General features: G+C 47.9%; 2 protein-coding genes across 11 annotated transcripts in view; one reads left to right on the top strand and one right to left on the bottom strand.

Annotated features, from left to right (window-relative positions):
- Positions 1–5,176, bottom strand: part of phldb1b (pleckstrin homology-like domain, family B, member 1b) — a 283,632-nt gene extending 278,456 nt beyond the window's left edge. For all 9 annotated transcript variants that reach the window (XM_067970865.1, XM_067970873.1, XM_067970876.1 and 6 more), the window contains exon 1: positions 4,787–5,176. In XM_067970865.1, coding sequence (XP_067826966.1) covers positions 4,787–5,161 — 375 coding nt within the window. In that variant the 5' untranslated portion in view covers positions 5,162–5,176. The remainder of the gene's footprint in view (positions 1–4,786) is intronic.
- Positions 5,177–9,876: 4,700 nt separating this feature from the next.
- LOC137301289 (interleukin-18-like) overlaps positions 9,877–21,807 on the top strand; it is a 66,567-nt gene continuing 54,636 nt past the window's right edge. For both annotated transcript variants that reach the window (XM_067970745.1, XM_067970743.1), the window contains exon 1: positions 9,877–10,035. In XM_067970745.1, coding sequence (XP_067826846.1) covers positions 10,009–10,035 — 27 coding nt within the window. In that variant the 5' untranslated portion in view covers positions 9,877–10,008. The remainder of the gene's footprint in view (positions 10,036–21,807) is intronic.

Raw genomic sequence — 21,807 nt, 5'->3', positions numbered from 1 at the left:
CTTGGCCAAGGAGGGAGGTTTTAAGGAGCGTCTTAAAGGGGGAGAGAGAGAGGAGAGAGAGGTTTAGGGAGGGAATTCCAGAGCTTAGGGCCTAGGCAGCTGAAGGCACGGCCGCCAATGGCGGAGCGATGAATATCAGGGATGCGCAAGAGGCCGGAATTGGAGGAGCGCAGAGATCTCGGAGGATTGTAGGGCTGGAGGAGGTTACAGGGGATAGGGAGGGGCGAGGGCCATGGAGCTCAGGGTTCAATAGAACTGCAGAACTTAGGTGTCCTGGAATCAGCTTTCAGGTGTTTGTATCTGCAGTATGTGCGAAGCCCAAAACCCAATTCCTGTAACTTGACACACAATCTAAGCCCCATTCCCTCAGGAACACAACAATTTACACCCTAGAGTCTTGTTTTCAACTCAAATGTTTTTAAATTACTTTAAAAACTTCCCTGGAGATGGATCAGCAGTTGGAGGGATCAGCAGAGGGAAAATTATTCGCAACAAAGAAAAGTTCGCAACCCCTCAGTGGAAAAATGGTCACAACTTTTCAAACTCCGGGACAGCAGCAAGTGTGGACAATAGACGCAAGGTGCGGCAGAAATTCCAACAGGCAACTATGGAATTCCTCGGTGTGTTTGTCCTTTACGAAGTTGCCCCAAGATTCAATCTCAATCCAACGGTTGGGCCTTGGTGAATGGTTAATGATTGTCTCTGCCGAGACATTAGTGGCATTCTAACAACTAGGCGTCACTCAACCGTCTGAAGGCACATTCCAACTTTCAGACATTGTGGAGTTTACTGACCTGTGAGTGAACAATCATCACAGACAAACTCAACACTCCATACCGTTCCAAAGTGACAAACTAATTTTCTGCAAAGGTTTCCCCTCACCCCCTCGATCCAGTGAGAACTCAGTGGGTGGCACTCTCGCATTTGAGTCAGGAGATCGTGGGTTCGTAGCCCCACTCCAGAGACTTAAGCTCAAAATCGAGGCTGACACTCCCAGTGCAGTACTGAGGGAGTGCTGCACTGTCGGAGGTGCCGTCTTTTGGGTGAGATGTTAAACCGAGGCCCCTTCTGCCCTCTCGGGTGGATGTAAAAGATTTTCGAAGAAGAGCATGGGAGTTCTCCCCAGTGTTCTAGGGCCACTATATACCCCTCAACCAACATCACTAAAAACTGATTATCTGGTCATTACCTAAATGCTGTTTGTGGGAGCTTGCTGTGCGCAATTGGCGGCCGCATTTCCTACATTACAACAGTGACTGCACTTCAGTATCGCATCGTAAGGAAATGTTGGACTTGACAATAAATACTCGAGTAAATACATTTTAAAGAGTACAGTAAATAAAAGGGCTCCATTGTAGCTCTGTTGTTAAATGCACTCCCAAGTGTGATATTGAATTCTATAGACCAGAAGGTCCCAGGTTGATCTCTGGTCTGTGCAGAGTTAGTTTATCTTCGGTAGGCAGAAGTAAGGGTGCTTCAATTGGCCTCAGTGCCCTGGGCTAGGGACAAGAGAAAGAATAAGCCAGGGTTTCTCGCTCCTGATCGCCATCCAGCGACCTTAAGGTACAAAATGGATGTGTCTGAACATTAGGCAAGGAAAGGATTTGGATTAGCAGTGATGCCTCGCATAGTCAAATAGTCTGCCAAGACTTACTATCTAGGCTCATACATAAAACATGATCCCAAATTTAGCATCGCTTAACCACCACTTCCTGACTTAACTCAACTTCTTTCTTACTCTTTTCAACCTTGCGGGTTACTGCACGATGAACTTTGGCTCTTGCCAATGAAAGGGATGTTCTCAATCAACCTAAATATTTTGAGCCCTTTCGGCTTCACAATGAACAACAATGAACGACAAGGTTACCACTTCATTCCACACAGAGATAATCCAAGGTTAGCAAAAGCTCAGTCAAGAAATCTTATGAATTAAATTTTCTCTCTCTCTCTCTTCCTCATTTTTCCTTCATTTGTTTCTCTCTCTTTTCCTTACCTCCCGTTCTCCATTTCTTTCTCTTCCACACTTTTCATTCCTCCATTTTTCTTTCCCTCATCCTCACCTTCCCCTCCTCCGTTTCTCTCTTTGTTTCTCCCTTTCCCTGCCTCGATTTTTTCTCTCTCTGTTCATTATTGCCCACTTCCTCCATTTCTCTCTCTCTCACCTTCCCTTCCTTCATTTCTCTCTCTCTCACCTTCCCTTCCTCCATTTCGCTCTCTCTCACCTTCCCTTCCTCCATTTCGCTCTCTCTCATCTTCCCTTCCTCCATTTCTCTCTCTCTCATCTTCCCTTCCTCCATTTCGCTCTCTCTCACCTTCCCTTCCTCCATTTCGCTCTCTCTCACCTTCCCTTCCTCCATTTCGCTCTCTCTCATCTTCCCTTCCTCCATTTCTCTCTCTCTCACCTTCCCTTCCTCCATTTCTCTCTCTCTCACCTTCCCTTCCTCCATTTCTCTCTCTCTCATCTTCCCTTCCTCCATTTCTCTCTCTCTCATCTTCCCTTCCTCCATTGCTCTCTCTCGCCTCCACCATTCATCATAAGAGCAATTAAGGCCAGAGAAAGCCATTAGACGCAGCAAGACTGTCCCTTTAGCATACTCTCAATCCCACCCCATACTCACCTTCAAACCATGTCCCTATCACTCTATAAATGCATCTAATTACCTCTTAAACTCTCTTACACCATCTCCTACAATGGCCTTTCCTGGTCATTTATTCGACAATTCTCTTACTTTTGGGGTGAAACATTCCTTCTAACTTCCTGTCTCACTCCCAACTTTTTCATATTTTAACTTGTGTCCCCTGATATTTAAATCTTCACCACGGTTCTCATCCTTGTTTTCAATTCCCTCCGGGGCCTCGCCCCTCCCTATCTGTGTAACCTCCTCCAGCCCTCCGAGATCTCTGCGCTCCTCCAATTCTGGCCTCTTGCGCATCCCCGATTTTCATCGATCCAACATTGGCGGCCGTGCCTTCAGCTGCCTGGGCCCTAAGCTCTGGAATTCTCTCCCGAAACCTCTCCACCTCTCTCTCCTCCTTTAAGACGCTCCTTAAAACCTACCTCTTTGACCAAGCTTCTGGTCACCTGTCCTAATATCTCCTTATGTGGCTCGGTGTCAAATTTTGTTTGATAATCGCTCCTCTGAAGCTACGTTAAAAGCACTATATAAATGCAAGTTGTTGTTGTTAACAATTTGCTGCCTCAGCTTTGTGATTCTTTATTTTAATTCGTTCTCATGATGTGAGCATCGTTGGCAAGACTGGGATTGGAGGTGGGAGGTCATGTGATGAAACCTCCAGGAATACGTCCAAACCAGAGATGGCGACCCTATCTAGGAACATAGGAACAGGAGTAGGCCATTCAGCCCCTCGTGCCTGCTCCGCCATTTGATAAGATCATGGCTGATCTGTGATCTAACTCCATGTACCTGCCTTTGGCCCATATCCCTTATCTTTCAAACATAAACTGCACCACAAACTAAACCCAGGCGTTTAGTTAACACTGCTTGCCTCATTCTACCTGAAGCACAAATCCTTTATGGATATTTAACATATCTTAGCCTACTAGCAAGCAGACAGTACTGGGGGGGGAAAAAAAAAAATCACACTTAAGTCAATCCCAGTTAATGTGCAATATACTTTGTGTGACCCTCTTAATTCACTGTCTTAAATTGCTCCCACTCCCAGCGCGAGTAGCCATCAGTAAATCACCCCAGTGTTACACAGCTCAGAACTTTCTGTCCAGGGACAGCTCAAGTTTGGAGAAGCGGACTTGATAGCTACTTTTATTTGGGCTTTCCGATTCCAGGAGACCAGAGTTTACATCGTGAAACCATGTCCCTTGTCCCAGTAGCGGATTCTCAGACCCCGGCCTGTGAGTTTGTCACCGGGATGAGAGAGCGGGTTTGCCAAGAGCCAAACCCTGGTCTGGCAGGATCTGAATTAATTTTTATATTTATTCATTCTCGGAGTGTGGGCGACGCTGGCAAGGCTGGCATTTATTGCCCATCCCTAGTTGCCTTGGATACGACTCCAGAGGGCAGTTAAGAGTCAACCACGTTGGTGTGGGACTGGAGTCACATATAGGCCGAGTCCGGGTAAGGACGGCAGGTTTCTGTCCCTAAAGGACATTAGTGAACCAGTTGGGTTTTTAACGTCAATCCGAGAGCTTCATGGTCACTTTTACTGATATCAGCTCTTTATTTTAGATTTTTTTTAAAAAATGAATTCAAATTCTCAAGCTGCCCACGGTGGGATTTGAACTCATGTTCTCTGGATTATTAATTCTCGGGATCCCACACTCACCTGACGAAGGAGAAAGCCTCCGAAAGCTTGTGATTTTCAAATAAAACAGTTGGACTATAACCTGGTGTTGTAAGATTCCTTACATTTGTCAATCCCAGTCCATCACCGGCATCTCCACATCTGGATTATTAGACCAGGCCTCTGGATTACTAGTCCAGTAACATAACCACTACATGACCGTACCCATCAATTAAAACAAGGCCAATATAAAATCAGCAAAAACTGTATTACTGGAGATTTTTCACATTTCAAGTGGCTACAGTAGTAACACTTCACACGCCAAATATTAGACTGCACAGTGACAACATTGTAAATCCTACTGTTTGTTCACTGAATACATTACATAGAATGTACAGCACAGGAACAGGCCATTCGGCCCAACTGCTCTATGCCGGTGTTTATGCTCCACACGAGCCTCCTCCCTCCCTACTTCATCTCACCCTATCGACATTGTTTCCATGTTAAGCGAAGACGAAGCCTTTACCTTAAATCGCACTTTCTTTGCCATCTTCTTCCCGTCTAACACTAGGACTGATGGGAGTCGCTCAGTCAGACTGCCCCAAGCACCTCTCCCGTCGTGTTGGGCAGACCCGAGAGCTGGAATCCTCCCGGGCTCCCCCTGCCCTCGTTCATTCTTCTCTTGCGTACTCCTTCTGCCCCTCAGCCTTTGGGATGAGTCAGACAAGCTCCCGCAGCACTGATAACCACACTGATTGTCTCCTGAAAATGACCCTTGAATCAAATCAAATCTGTCGTCAGGGAAGCAGTCACGGAGTGTTCCTCTCTCCTGGTTTTTTTTCCCCTTTTTCTTCTTGCAGTAGGTGATTTTCCTCTTGCAGCAATGGACAGGGTTCAGCATGGGCTTGTCGGGACTAAAAGACAGGAGGATGAAACATTTGGAACTCTCTCCGTATACAGGCAAGGACTGCGGAATATCTCCCACTCCCCCACTCCCCCCACCGAGGCTAAATCATTACCCACTCAAGTCGCCAGAGCACTTAAAATGGAAATCTTCCTCCCCTTTTATGTAGTGATGAAGCAGGAAACAGCAAGCAGGCTCTGTGGGTTCCCATCTACACTCCCCCGAAAAATCAACACACAGCTGCCTGATTGAAATGAGGTCAACAAAGAAGCAAATGTCCATCCGCCCCCGTAGGCAGCTCTGAAAAGCAGTTTGCATTTAACTAGAATACATTAACTTGCTTATTATCTACCAATATTTTCTCTCTTCCTCTCCTCCACTCACTCTTGCTGGGATATGTTCCCACAGACAGTCAGCAGCTCTCCAATATCTCACCCAAGTGACCATTGCTTCATGTGAGGGGACAACGCGGCAGCCAATTTGCGCACAGCAAGATCCCACAAACAGCAATGAAAATAATCTGTTTTTTTTTCCAGTGATGTTAGTTGAGGGTTAAATATTGGGCCCGGGACACCGGGGTGAACTCCTCTGATCTTCAAAACAGTGGTGTGGGATCTTTTACATCCGCCTGAGAGGGCAGACGGGGTCTTGGTTTAACGTCTCATCCGAAGGACGGCACCTCCGACAGTGCAGCACTCCCCTCAGTACTGCACTGGGAGTGTCAGCCTGGATCATGTGTTCAAGTCTCTGGAGTGGGGGCCTGAATCCAGAGCCTTCCGACTCAGAGGCGAGAGTGCTGCCCACTGAATCACAGCTGACAACTTGACAGCTGGGTGTAGACCTCGGGCCTCACCTGTCCGGGATCACCGAACTCAACTGATGAGCAACTCACCAACCCTCTGGGAGCCAAGGACTCAGCCATTTGGGTGACTGGGGCCACCCATCGCCTCAGACCTTTACACATTCTCTATTTGAAACGGTTTATTTATCTGCTTTACACTTCATATCTTCACCAGTTCCTGGTCTGTCATTACAATTATTTGTATTTTTAAAATTGCAGTCCATTAATGTGTAATCCTATCAGATGCGAAGTGGAAGACAGAGTAACCCAGCAAACAATCTTGCAGCTTTCAATCATAGAATCTTACAACACAGAAGGAGGCCATTCGGCCCATTGTGCCTGTGCTGGCTCTTTGAAAGACTTGTCCAATTAGTCCCTGCTCTTTACCCATAGCCCTGCAATTTTTCCATTTCAAGTATACACCCAATTCCCTTTCGAAAGTTACGGTTCAATCTGCTTCCACTGCCCTGTCAGGCAACGCATTCCAGATCATAACAACTCGTTGCATTAAAACAAATTCTCCTCATCTCCCCTCTGATTCTTTTGCCAATTACTTTAAATCTGTGCCCTCTGGTTACCGACCCTCCTGCCAATGGAAACAGTTTCTCCCTATTTACTCTATCAAAATCCTTCAGTTAAATTCTAAGTGTGTAGAAGTTTGTTAACATAGCAGACAAGTAACACAGGATTAAACTCAACATCACTCAAGTTTTGCTCCCCCTTGTTTGCGGGGTCAAATTAACCCCGCTGCTGGGGATTATCCGCGTTTCCCTCACCAGGTGTTTCCTTAGGATTGCTAACACTGAAAGATAAAACAACATATGAACAACGTTGGACAGGAAAAGACCCTCTAATCCATCCATCCTGTCCCACACAATCGTGATATATACAATCTCCACCCCACCCAAAACCATCTGATCTCCTGGGAGAGGTGAGAAACCAAAGAAAAACCCAGGCCAATTTGGGGGGGGACGAAATCTGGGAAATTCCTCTCCGACCCCATCCCAGGGAGATTGAAGCTAGTCCAGGAGATCACTCTGGCCCTGATAGTGTCTATGCAGTACCTATCTTTTGTAAGAGGTGATCTCCGCCCCAGCCAGAAACAGGTCCAGCTCCTGCATTTATATAGCGCCTCTCGCAACCTCAGGATGTCCCTACGCGCTTTACAGCCAATGAAGTAGTTTTTGAAGTGTAGTCACTGTTGTGATGTAGGAAACGCAGCAGCCAATTTGCGCACAGCAAGATCCCACAAACAGCAATGAGATAAGTGGTCAAATAATCTGTTTAGTGATGTCGGTTGAGGGATACTGACTTCCACACAGCCACTCTCCATTTCTAGACCATTATTAAAAATGTTTCGACACTCCTCCTGTGCCCAGTTTATAAGGCGCTGGGATGCCCGTTTTCCCTAGAGGTCCAGGAAACTAATTCTGCTCACGGGCACTAAATGAGACTGGGCCAAGATGTTTTCCACTGGTAACGTCCTTGGAGATTATCTCTCCGCTGCTCATTGTGTCTGGTACTTTGGGATCCTTTCTCTCTCTCTCTCTCTCTCTGCTGACACCTCGCACAGTTCATTTTATTAAAGTTAATGCAACAAAAAAAATGAAACCCACTCGTGAAACTTCAGTTTGTCGTTCCTCTCCCCCGGTGCGGTACTGAGCCTCGCAGACCAGAAGGTTTTGGGGTCACTCCCTGGTTTCTCAAACAAGGAGGTTGAGAAAAGAGTGGTGAGAATGTGGAATTCACCAACCACATGGAGTGGTTGAGGCGAATGGTATAGATGTATTTAAGGGGAAGCTGGATAAACACACGAGGCAGAAAGGAATAGAAGGATATGGTGATAGGGTGAGATGAAGCGGGGAGGAGGCTCTTTGGTGATGCCTTGGTGTATGCCGTCTTACAGCACAAACGCGATGAATCGCTCGGTGTTTACATAGAGCTGGGTGCAAAGAAAGCAAGAACTTGCATTTATATAGCGCCTTACACAACGTCCCAAAGCGCATTACAGCCAATGTGTAGTCACTGTTATAATGTAGGAAACGCAGCAGCCAATTTGCACACAGCAAGATCCCGCAAACAGCAATGAGATAATGACCAGATAATCTGTTTTAATGATGTTGGTTGAGGGATAAATATTGGCCCAGGACACCGGGGAGAACTCCCCTTGCTCTTCTTCAAAATAGCACCGGGGATCTTTTATGTCTACCCGAGAGGGCAGATGGGGCCTCGGTTTAACGTCTCATCCAAAAGACGGCACCTCTGACAGTGCAGCACTCCTTCAGTACTGCAATAGAGCGTCAGCCTAGATATTATATTCAAGTCTCAGGAGTGGGATTTGAACCCACAACCTTCGAACTCAGAGGCGAGAGTGCTGCTCACTGAGCCATGGCTGACACTTTGACCAAAAAGCTAACAATTGAAACAAAAATTGAGGAGCAGCCCCCTTAAACAATGGAATCGAGGGGACAGACTCTCACACTCCATGCATACTCAAAACACAGTTTCCTTACAGGCCGCAGATGTTACACATGGCCTGCGCATCTGTGAAGTGACTCAAAAACACATTTGATGCCACTGCTCCCAAACTGTATGAGCCAGTTGTACATTGGGAAGTGTCATTATCCACTAACACAGGACCAGGAGGAGGCCATTCAGCCCCTCGAGCCTGCTCCCACACTCTGTATCTCGACTCCATTGACCCACCTTTGCTCCATATCCCCCCATACCCCTAACGTAATCCAGGTGAGTCTTGAAAGCTCTGATTGGCCCCCAGCATCCACAGCCTGTTGGGGGAAAAAGAGTTCCAGATTTCTACTAGCCTTTGTGTGAAAAAGCCACTGGGAAGGAAGGATGTCCCCTTTAACCAGGCAGACTGGTGAGAGATAGAATCCCAATAGCAATGATTGTATTGCTGCCTGCGCCAATCGGACGCACCGTTCCCCTCTAACCAGCAGGAGCCTCCCATCTCCTCCCGTGTGTTTCTTTCAGACGATATATAATACGGAGAGTGTGCATTTTTTTTATAAAGCTGCAAAGACAGAGGATTTCGGGGTCTGATGTTTCGCTTCCGATATATAATAGCAGCTCTGCCCCTTCACCCAGCTCTGTTACAGCGGCAGCTGTTAACACTGCGCACAGGGCAGGAAGAAATATCGCCAACTTAATCACTACAATTGCGAGGCTCTGCCAAGTCCAGCCCCTGATCAAGTCCAGCGTTTGAAATCTTGACCCTGCTCTGCTTCACCCGGCCAGAGTGATGCAATGTCCGAGCACTCGGTCACTGCTTAAAGGAGTCACTGTAAATCTACCAGCTCAGTGAAGGGGCGACTCGAGAAGACTCAACTGTAACGCCAAGAAAATTCCGCACTTTTCTTTCCTGTTCCCCTTTTCCTCCTCTCTTCCCTCCCCAAAGTTGTTAGGTTGCAGTTACAGGAGTACAGCTGCTCTCTGAGAACTCACCCGAAGGGCCGCTCTTCATGTGACAGTCTGTGATCATCAAACTCCTTGCTCTGAATAAAACCTCCAACTTATTAAAAGTTGGGGGGGGGAGTGGACAAAATAAAGGACTTGTTTTAGGGGGTGATGATGGTTTTTGAAAGGGGGGGGACAGTACTCGGGGAGAGGGGAACATTAATAATTCAATCCATGGTATTTATTCACCTACACCTTAGTTAAGGAATAATGAACAAAAGTTTGAACGACCAATCTCCCCTCGGTCATCATTTAATCCTGTACCAGGGAGCTACCAGTAAACACACTGGGCTGGATTTGGACTTTGTGCCAATGTGTAAAACGGGTGGGAGCGAATCACCAGCCCGTTTTCCATCTCTCCCCACTGACTTCAGTGGAAATTAAAAATGGGGAGAGGTGGAAAACGGGCTGGTGATTCGCACCCACCCGTTTTACACATTGGCACAAAGTCCAAATCGAGCCCCGTGTGTGATCGCAGGAAGCATTCAGTGCGGATTTTAACTCCATCAATCGTCAGCTCAGGGTGCAGATGAAGGAAACCTTTCGATTCGACAGTGTAAGTGCACATTTGTACCCAGGGGGGTGATAACTCCGTCTTAGTTACTCGATCACCGTCAGTCGCATCCAGAACAATCGCATTCTCTCTCCACATGAAGGGAAGGCAGAGGAATGAACATTGACAGTTAACGAAGGTACAATTCATTGAGCTTTCAGCAGCTAGAATAAGAAGTGAACCTTGACCCCTGAACCTTGTTCTCACACTGAAGAGAGGAATGGAGGGAAGGGGCTTAGGTGAAATAGAAAAGGTTTAAAAATGGCCCAGGTTGCTAATGTAAAATTGCAATTCATTTATTCCTTTATATTTTGTCCCTCTACACTTTCTTGGAACTTTCTGAGGGATGTTATGGTGTAGGGACCTATGAAAGAAGAAAGAAATACGTCAAAAAGAGTGACTTTTTTTTTTGGAGGTGCCTGTGTCAGGATCAGGCTCACGGGTGATGCCCTCGACAGTTGAATAGCGTGCCGACACTCACCGTCCAGGCTCACACATGGCCACCTGGTCAAGGTACCAGAGGACTAGCTGCACCTGTAGAATCTTTCCCAAGTAGGAAGTCAATACCTTCAGAAGGGAAAGGGAGAAAATGGTTGGGTTTTACCTGGAATTCGCCATTGTCTTAAACCTATGTAGCTGCCTTCCATGTGGAACTTTATCCCAGGCTTTCTGGATAATATATCACATGGGAAGGTTAGACAGTGGCCTAAAAATTCGGGCCTGCCCATTTTTTGGGCGCGTTGAAGGTGCACAGGGAACGATACCTGCACCTGAATGGTGTGGCCTGAGGGGCCCCCGATATTGGGCCTTGGGCCTCATTTCCATCATGCCGGGGAGCTGCAGAGACTAACAGCCGATTTTTTGGCCTTTACCAATATGGTGGGCGGCGCATTTCCGGCTCGAAACAAGCGTGCGTTTCCTGCCCGTCATATTGGAGACTTAAGAGGCTGATTAGCGCCTGAAAAACAGGTGGCGCATGGCCGAATTTCTAGGGCAGTGAGTCTAGGGGGATACTGGTTAGTGACCAGGAGAGGGAGTCATTGGTTAGTGATCAGGAGCGGAGGGTCACTGGTTAGTGATCAGGAGCGGGGGTCACTGGTTAGTGATCAGGAGCGGGGGTCACTGGTTAGTGATCAGGAGCGGGGGTCACTGGTTAGTGATCAGGAGCGGGGGGTCACTGGTTAGTGACCAGGAGCGAGGGGTCACTGGTTAGTGATCAGGAGCGGGGGGGTCACTGGTTAGTGATCAGGAGCGGAGGGGGTCACTGGTTAGTGATCAGGAGCGGGGGGGTCACTGGTTAGTGATCAGGAGCGGGGGGGTCACTGGTTAGTGATCAGGAGCGGGGGGGTCACTGGTTAGTGATCAGGAGCGGGGGGGTCACTGGTTAGTGATCAGGAGCGGGGGGGTCACTGGTTAGTGATCAGGAGCGGGGGGGTCACTGGTTAGTGATCAGGAGCGGGGGGGTCACTGGTTAGTGATCAGGAGCGGGGGGGTCACTGGTTAGTGATCAGGAGCGGGGGGTCACTGGTTAGTGATCAGGAGCGGGGATCACTGGTTAGTGATCAGGAGCGGGGGTCACTGGTTAGTGATCAGGAGCAGAGGGTCACTGGTTAGTGACCAGGAGCGGGAGTCATTGGTTAGTGATCAGGAGCGGGGGTCACTGGTTAGTAACCAGGAGCAGGGGTCACTGGTTAGTAACCAGGAGCGGGAGTCATTGGTTAGTGATCAGGAGCGGGCGTCACTGGTTAGTGACCAAGAGCGGAGTTCACTGGTTAGTGATTAGGAACGGGGGTCACTGGTTAGTGATCAGGAGCGGGGGTCACTGGCTGATATTTTCCTTCCCTATCTCAGATATGAAGAATAATTGTAATATCCCAACTGCTAACCCTCCAGGTTTTGGTACAGTCTCTCTCTCCGTGCGCCCAAGCTGTGAACTAATGTTAACAACAGGTGCTGTTTCACACACAATGCGATGAATGCAAAACAAAACTTATCTTATTGGAACTGGGATTACATTAGAAGCGAGCTTAATATACTTCACATGGCCGAGATATTCTAAACACAGACAGCTGCATCACCCAGACAACCCGCTCCCTCGGAGGAAGGACAACTTAATGTCCACTCTGCCGTGTGGACAGCAAAGAGTGGCCAAACTGCATAGGTTTGCCAACTCTGGTTGGACATATTCCTGGAGGTTTCATCACATGACCACCCTGCCCGGTCAAACAACCTTTTTTCCCCCCATCTCCAGTATTTTTATAACTAATAAAACAAATATGTTCAAAAAAAATGGGGAGAAAAAAATACTTTTTAAAATGCCCCTGTGATTTTTCTCCTGGGCTTTGCTCGCAGCAGTGTCCAGGAGATCAACCTTTAATTCCTGGAGACGCCAGGGCAATCCTGGAGGGTTGGCAGCCCATTCGGCCCTTCGTGCCCGTGCTGGCTCTCTGAAAGAGCTATCCAATTAGTTCCATTCCCTGGCTCTTTCCTCATAGCCCTGCTAATTTTTTCCCTTACCAATGGCCATTCTGCAGCAGTGACCCCAGGGTTTAAGCCATCGTCAAAGCCGAGCCCAATCATACACTTGCTCAACACCCACACTTGCACCTTTTAGCAGGGGGTCAGCAGGCAATGATGAGGTGAAGGAATCCTGGCTGACTTCCTCTCCCGAGCTCCGGCCGATTGCAGCCTTCCGACTGCCTGCCCCAGCTCAAATCACCCAACTGGGCCCAGAGAGGGCGACTGGACCCCGGGGCCTGACCTGTCGGGATGGCTCATTTAATCATGGGACAAATCCCAGGTCCTCATTCTTTAACCCAGTGTCATCTGCAGCCTCATGTCCTCGCAAACAAAACTTGGCAAGTAGATCCTTCTCCCACAGAGAAGCTGTCACAGATGTCGGAGGCTGGGGTAAGGGAGGAGATTTAGAAAGTTCCGTTGTGAGTTACTTCTTGCTATGCACGGAATGATGGCGGGAAGGAGTAGTGAGGGGGAAGAGAGAATAGTGAGGGGGAAGAGAGAATAGTGAGGGGGAAGAGAGAATAGTGAGGGGGAAGAGAGAATAGTGAGGGGGAAGAAAATATGTGTGTGTTAGGAGTGAGAGAGAGATGGGAGGATGAAATTTTTTAATTCTTATCTTCCCTTAACCAACATCACTAAAAACAGATTATCTGGTCATGATCACATTACTGTTTGTGGGATCTTGCTGTGCGTAAATTGGCTGTGGCGTTTCCTACATTACAACAGTGACTATGCTTCAAAAGTACTTAACTGGCTGTAAAGCACTTTGGGACATCCTGAGGTCGAGTCTTTCTTTCTAGATCTATATAAAAAGCATACATTAGCTGTGTTAGAGGTGTTAGCTGTGGCTCAGTGGAACATAACAACAGAAGGAGGCCATTCAGCCCCTCAAGCCTGTTCCACCATTCAATTAGATCATGGCTGATGTGTACCTCAACTCCATTTACCCTCCTTGGTTCCATAACCCTTAATACCCTCACCCAACATAAATCTTTCAATCTCAGTTTTGAAATTTTCAATTGACCCCCGGCCTCAACAGCTTTTTGGGGGGAGAGAGTTCCAGATTTCCACTCCCCTTTGTGTGAAGAAGTGATTCCTGACATCACCCCTGAACAGCCGAGCTCTAATTTTAAGGTTATGCCCCCTTGTTCTGGACTCGGAAATAGTTTCTATATTTCAATATAGATAAGCGTGAGGTATTACATTTTGGTATGAAGAATAAGGAGGCCACACACTGCTTGGATAATAAGAGTCTAAATGGGGTAGAGGAGCAGGGGGATCGGGGGGGGGGTACAGATACACAAATCACTGAAAGTAGCAACACAGGTTAATAAGGCCATAAAAAAAAGCAAGTAAAGCACTGGGGTTCATTTCTAGAGGGATAGAATTGAAAAGCAGAGAAGTTACGTTAAACTTGTACAGAACCTTGGTTAGACCACACTTGGAGTGCTGTGCACAGCTCTGGTATCCACATTATAAAAAGGATATAGAGGCACTGGAGAAGATTTACGAGGATGATACCAGAACTGAGAGGTTAAACCTATCAGGAAAGATTGAACAGGCTGGGGCTCTTTTCTCTAGAAAAGAGAAGGCTGAGGGGTGACCTGATAGAGGTCTTTACTTGCCATGGAGTGAGTGCAGCGAAGGTTCACCAGACTGATCCCTGGGATGGCAGGACTGACGTATGAGGAGAGATTGGGTCGACTCGGCCTGTATTCACTCGAGTTTAGAAGAATGAGAGGGGATCTCATTGAAACGTATAAAATTCTGACAGGGCTAGACAGGCTGGATGCAGGGAGGATGTTTCTCCTGGCTGGGTGTCCAGAACGAGAGGTCACAGTCTCAGGATACGGGGTAGGACATTTAGGACTGAGATGAGGAGAAATTTCTTCACTCAGAGGGTGGTGAACCTGTGGAATTCTCTACCACAGAAGGCAGTGGAGGCCAAGTCACTGAATATATTTAAGAAGGAGCTAGATAGATTTCTAGACACAAAAGCCATCAAGGGGTATGGGGAGAGAGTGGGAATATGGTATTGATATAGAGGATCAGCCATGATCATATTGAATGGCAGAGCAGGCTCGAAGGGCCGAATGGCCTACTCCTGCTCCTATTTTCTATGTTTAAGATAATGAAAGGGTTTGATAGGGTAGACGTAGAGAAGATGTTTCCACTTGTGGGGGAGACCAGAACTAGGGGGCCATAAAAATAAGATAGTCACTAATAAATCCAATAGGGAATTCAGGAAAAACTTCTTTACCCAGAGAGCGGTGAGAATGTGGAACTCGCTCCCACAAGGAGTAGTTGAGGCGAATAACGTAGAAGCATTTAGGGAGAAGGTAAATAAACACATGAGGGAGAAAGGAATAGAAGGATATGCTGATAGGGTGAGATGAAGGAGGGAGGGAGGAGGCTCGAGTGGAGCATAAACACCGGCATGGACCAGTTATCCCGAATGGCCTGTTTCTGTGCTGCATGTTCCATGGAATTCTATGTAACCTATCAAATCCTTTAATCATCTTAAACACCTCAATTAGGTCACCCCTTAATCTTCTATACTCAAGGAAACACAAGCCTCGTCTCTGCAACCTGTCCTCATAATTTAACCCTTTTAGCCCCGGTGGTAGCACTCTCGCCTCTGAGTTCAGTGGCCTGGGCCAATATTTATCCCTCAACCAACATCACTAAAACAGGTGATCTGGTCAATATCACACTGCTGTTTGTGGGATCTTGCTGTGCGCAAATTGGCTGCCGCGTTTCCTACATTACAACAGTGACTACACTTCATAAAGTATTTCATTAGCTGCAACGCGCTTTTGGACGTCCTGAGATCGTGAAAAGTTGCTGTATAAATGCAAGTTCTTTCTTTATTAGAACATTAACGGCAATGAACAGGAGCCAGAAATGACTCACAAGGAACCTAACCAGCAAATGTTGACCTTATTTAACAAAACAGAGCATTTGGTTTGAAGCACCTGCATAAATTTACAGATAAACTTCAGCCTTAAACACAAAAAACACACACACACAGTGTCTCACACACACACAGACACACACACACAGACACACAGAGTCACCCCCACACACACACAGACACACAGAGTCACACACACACAAACACACACAGACACCCCCACACACACAGTCACACACACACACACAGAGTCACCCCCACACACACACACAGAGTCACCCCCACACACACACACAGAGTCACCCCCACACACACACACACACACATACACACAGTGTCTCACACACACACACACAGAGACACACACACACACACACAAACACACACAGAGTCACACACACACACACAAACACACACAGAGTCACACACACACACACAGAGTCACACACACACACACAGTCACCCACACACACAAACACACACAGAGTCACACACAAACACAAACACACACAGAGTCACACACAAACACACACAGAGTCACACACAAACACACACAGAGTCACACACACACACACACACAGAGTCACACACACACACACACAGAGTCACACACACACAGTCACACACACACAGTCACACACAGTCACCCACACACACACAGAGTCACACACACACACACACACAGTCACACACCCACACACACACACAGTCACCCACACACACACACAGTCACCCACACACAGAGTCACCGACACACAGAGTCACCTACACACAGAGTCACCTACACACACACACACACACACAAACTCACAGTCACCCACACACACCCACACACACACAGACAGAGTCACCCACACACAGAGTCACCTACACACACACAGAGTCACACACACACACACACACACACACACAAACTCACAGTCACCCACACACACACACACAAACTCACAGTCACCCACACACACACACACACACACACACACACAGAGTCACCCACACACACACACACAGAGTCACACACCCACAGTCACCCACACACACAGAGTCACACACACACACACACACACAGAGTCACACACACACACACAACTAAATGGCAGAAAATAAAAATAAATTCGCATCATGCAGTGAGAAGCAAATTACCGTGAAACCCTTTTCTAACTGGCTTCCTATTAATGGGATGGAGGCAGATGGTACATCTCCCAGCGTGGCACACTGCAACTGAAGTGAGTGTGAAACTGAGAGAGCAAAATTAGCAGCGTCAAATGGAGAGAGACCTATCTGACAATACCTTTCGACTGTTTGCAGATTCCTCCCGCTACCATCAGCAACAGCTCAGTCAGAAGGTCAGTTCAGAACTAAAATCATACGTCTCGTCTTTCTAAAGGCTGCCCGTGTCCTGTGGAGATGATGGGCATGAGTGCAGCTTGGTGCTGCTGTCGTTGTTGTTGGTCATATCTTCACACTCTTCCCTTGGAGACAAGTGTGACGTAGTGGGAGGATTCGAAGGCTGATTAATAATCTGACAGGATGAGCATGGCCGTCTTTATACCAGCCCATAGGAGGGTTAGTCCTACACGCGGGAGGGTCTTATGGGCTCCCACAACTCATACGCTGAGTGAGGGTCACTCACACCCACCAGACACAAGTATCTCACTGGACGCCAACCCGGAATTCAGAGCTGGAGCTCCGGTCTCCGCCCGCCGGGACTGTCTGGAGCTCCAGTCTCCACTCCCCTGGACTGTCTGGAGCTCCGGTCTCCGTTCCCCAGGACTGTCTGGAGCTGCGGCCCCCGCTCCCCGGGACTGTCTGGAGCTCCGGCCTCCGCTCCCCGGGACTGTCTGGAGCTCCGGTCTCCGCTCCCCGGGACTGTCTGGAGCTCCGGTCTCCGTTCCCCGGGACCGTCCGGAGCTCCGGTCTCCGCCCGCCGGGACTGTCTGGAGCTCCGGTCTCCGGGACTGTCTGGAGCTCCGGTCTCCGCCCGCCGGGACTGTCTGGAGCTCCGGTCTCCGCCCGCCGGGACTGTCTGGAGCTCCGGTCTCCGCCCGCCGGGACTGTCTGGAGCTCCGGTCTCCGCCCGCCGGGACTGTCTGGAGCTCCGGTCTCCGCCCGCCGGGACTGTCTGAAGCTCCGGTCTCCGCCCGCCGGGACTGTCTGGAGCTCCGGTCTCCGGGACTGTCTGGAGCAGGAGTTGAACCCTGCACCGTCTGACTCGGAGGCGGGAATGGCTACCACTGGACCAAAGGCATGAATACACTGCACAACGGAGTAGTGGAGTCGACAGGCTGAATGAAAACCCAGTCTTTCTTTATAAATCACTCCTCTCAATGAGTGCCCTGATTATCTTTTCTCCCCCCGTCCCCATTGTCTCCCCTCCACTCCCAACACCCGAGATGACTGATGCTGGGTGTGATTGGACAATCTCCAGCACAATCTGTGACGAGAAACAAAGCTACATGGGCTATTTGGCTTTTCTTTGTGTTTCCTCCCACGTCCCTTTAATTCCTGCCATGGCCTGGCCTGGTGCTGTGCTGGTTGTAGCACCATGGTTACCAGTGGTTCTCTGGTACATCGTCCAAGTGCTCATTCTCCACCTGTGAATCTGGCAGGCCTTTTGACCGCAAGCGGGGGGGCATCCCAACTGAGCCCAACCCTGTCCTCACCCGACGTCTAGACGCACACGGGGCAAAATTGGTCCTCGGCGATAGTGCGAAATGGGCAAATAACAATTTGGCCGCCTGCCTGATTTTCTTTTTTATCGACCGGGTGTGAAACGGGCGGCTGATTCGCTGGCGGCGAGGAACAATTTCACCCGCTTACTCTTCCAGCGGGGATTATTGGAGAGTGGCCATCGCAGGAACCCATGGCTGTTTCCTCCTCTCTCTGGCCCAAGGTCACTGAACCCAATCATAGCTTCCCCTCCACCCCCCACGCGACAGACTTCTACCCAGACTAACAGCGACAGGAACAACAACAACAACTTGCATTTATATAGCGCCTTTGACGTAGTAAAACGTCCCAAGGCCCGTCACAGGAGCGATTATCAGACCAAATTTGACACCGAGCCACATAAGGAGATTTTCAGTCAGGCAAAGCTTGGACAAAGAGGGAGGTTTTAAGGAGCGTCTTAAATGAGGAGAGAGGTAGATAGGTTTAGGGAAGTAATTTCCATGAGAATATAGGAACAGGAGCAGGCCATTCAGCCCCTCCAGCCTGTTCCGCCAATAGCTGCATCAAGTCCACAAGGGTCAGATGTCATCAGAACATCGGCAACATCCGGAATCAAAAGATCCCAATTTCCTTTCTCTGAATCTTTCAAATGAGTGACTGTGCCACGTGGACAGCTAGTCCACAAGAGGGCAACACTAACGTGTGACGTAGCTACTTCTTCAGTTACGATCTACTTAGTTTACAATAGGCACTTCTACAAATTAGCACCCAAGTCAACAGCAAACGCACAGTTCTCTCAATTCTCTGGGATTGGTAATATAAACTCGCTGACGTAGCTTGCTCTGGAGCCAGTTCGTGGGTCTTAGGAGCTGCCACCAGACTCGCTGGCTCGGACTTTGCCTGATGCCTAATGGAGAATGGTGCCAGGTGAGGAGGTTGGGGCGGAGGGGAGGTTGGGGCGGAGGGGATGCTGCGTCACACTGGTCTCCTGAAACTGGTGCTGAAACGTACAAGTGTCAAACCACATCCTCTGTTAAGCTGGTACGAACAAGAGGTGGTTACGGCCAGCTTTTGTAGCATGCCGGGCCCAGGCTAGTGACACCAGCTCACAACGTGACCAGTGCCAATCCCCAAAATAGAATTACAGGATTCGCGAGAGCCAACTGCTGGGAAGAGCTGGCAACAAACCAGCTAAGATACAACGCTCCTGCATTCCTTCTATTTACTAACCAAGTGACGTCACTCACACACCTACCTCACCTTCAGGCTCCTGCCCAGCTCCACGCTAAATTAACCATCAGTTGCGATTTGCGGCCCTGAACAGAATCAAACGCGTCTTGAAAAACAAAACACCAAAGTCCACAAATAATAAGGGGGGGGGGGTGGGGGGGGGGGGGGGGGAGTGGGGGGATGGGAACGGACAGGAAACTCTTTTCACCACGTAAACCAAAACTAAATATTTCCCAAAGCGAGCATTTGAAAGAATCAATTAAATTAAAGCAAAAGGAGTTGTCACACCTGTGGGTTTTTTTTGTGGTCATAACTGCCTCTTATTTTCGATTATGAAGAAACAGTTTCAGTAAACACTCAACATTTTTTTTAAAAAATGTACTTCTGGGAGATATTTTTTGGAGCAATAACAATTTTCCTACCTGTGAAGTCTCTGCATCTTAGAAACTCCGAGGGTCGAAGCAAAGCTCCTCGTGGGGAAGACCAACACCTTTTCAGTCTTCAGGTGACCCCTGCCCACTTCAGCCCCCCGCCCCCCCCACAGCGATCTTCAATCAAGTAAGGGAAAAATTGTGACATTTAAGGCATTTTTACCACGATAAAAAGTGAAAAATTTAATTGCAACCTCAACTCGGTTCCAAACAATCTCCCCCTTCAAAAAAAAAAGTACCTCAGCTTTTAAAATAAACCTTTTGTGTCACACTGCTCCTCCACCAGGCTGAATTGCCTTTTTTTTTTGGGGGGGGGGGGGGGCGGGGGGGGAGAATATTTTCCATTCCAAATATAATTAAAAAACAAACTTTTCCACAGGATTCTGAGGTGGGTCCCGCCCTGTGGCTCGATGCCCCAGGTCTCTCAATCTGTGGGGGAAAGCGAGAGAAGGCAGCCTTTGTTCAAATTCTTCGACCGTCCGAGTTTCAGAACTTGGCTTCAGCGAAACCTCCCCGCTCCCCCCCCCTCCCTTTTGCAAAGGTTTCCCTGGATGATTCCCAAACCCTCTCAAATATGCAACCTCTGTTTCACCGAGCCTGGTGTAATATTTTGCGGGTTTGTTTATTAGTTACAAGGCTCCTTTTTAAACAAGTTATCTCTAAAACTGCAATTTATTACACAGCCCAATCAAGAAACAACAAATAAGAATTGTTTCCCTTTATTCTTGTTTCTTTAACGTTGACGACTGTTGAGGTTAATTGATGTTTCAAGTCAAGAGAAGATTTACACTTTTCTCTCTCTCTATTTCTCTCACTTTTTCTGTCTTTCTTCTAAAGTTATGAGAATGATGCAATGTCCTGTAGCCAGACAATAATGACCAGTAGTTAAAGGCTTTCTGTATTCAGAAATTAAAGCCTTTAGAATCTTGGAATCATTCAGCACTGGAGGCGGCCATTCGGCCCATCGTGCTTGTGCCGGCTCATTGAAAGAATTATCCAATTATTTCCACTCCCCCCGCTCTTTCCCCAAAGCCCTGCAAATTTTTCCTTTTCAGGTATTTATCCAATTCCCTTTTGAAAGTTATTATTGAATTTGCTTCCACCGCCCTTTCAGGCAGTGCATTCCAGATCATAACTCACTGTGTAAAAAAATTCTCCTCATCTCCCCCCTGGTTCTTTTGCCGATTACCTTAAATCTGTGTCCTCTGATTACTGACCGTCCCACCAATGGAAACAGTTTCTCTTTAGTTACTCTATCAAAACCCCCTCATAAATCTCTTTACACAAAACCATTAGCATCCAGTGACTTCAACAGACACACAAAAAACAGTGGTCACTCCTCCAACCATCTCCTTAGCCGCAGCAGCATCACATGTGAACTTGATATTTACCAAATATGTCTTGGTTTTCCAAACACATATTTCATCAAGTACCCTGTAGACAGAGGTAGCAAGTTGCCTATGACTGACTACCTTTGCAAAAAGTTTGGAAATGGAACCAAGATTAATTACTGGAGCAACCCAGACTCCAATTCCAATCAGTGTTCTACAGATTAAATTCACCTGAGGCAAAAGGTTATATCTTAGAATCATAGAAATTTACAATACAGAAGCAGGCCATTCGGCCCATCATGTCTGTGCCGGCCGAAGGAGAGCTCTCCAGCCTAATCCCACTTTCCAACTCTTGGTCCATAGCCATGTTGGTCACGGCACTTCAGGAACACAGTCAAGTACTTTTTAAATGAGTTGAGGGTTTCTGCCTCTACCACCCTTTCAGGCAGTGAGTTCCAGACCCCCACCACCCACAGGGTGAAAAAATTTCTCCTCAACTCCCCTCTAATCCTTCTACCAATTACTTTAAATCTATGCCCCCTGGTTATTGACCTCTCTGTTAAGGGAAACAGGGCCTCCCTGTCCACTCTATCTAGGCCCCTCATAATTTTATACATCTCAATAAAATCTCCCCTCAGCCTCCTCTGTTCCAAAGAAAACAACCCCAGCCTTTCCAATC

The sequence above is a fragment of the Heptranchias perlo genome, chromosome 33 (assembly GCF_035084215.1).
Source record: "Heptranchias perlo isolate sHepPer1 chromosome 33, sHepPer1.hap1, whole genome shotgun sequence".
NCBI classification, from domain to species: Eukaryota; Metazoa; Chordata; class Chondrichthyes; order Hexanchiformes; family Hexanchidae; genus Heptranchias; species Heptranchias perlo.
This window is presented reverse-complemented; position numbering and strand designations above follow the sequence as displayed.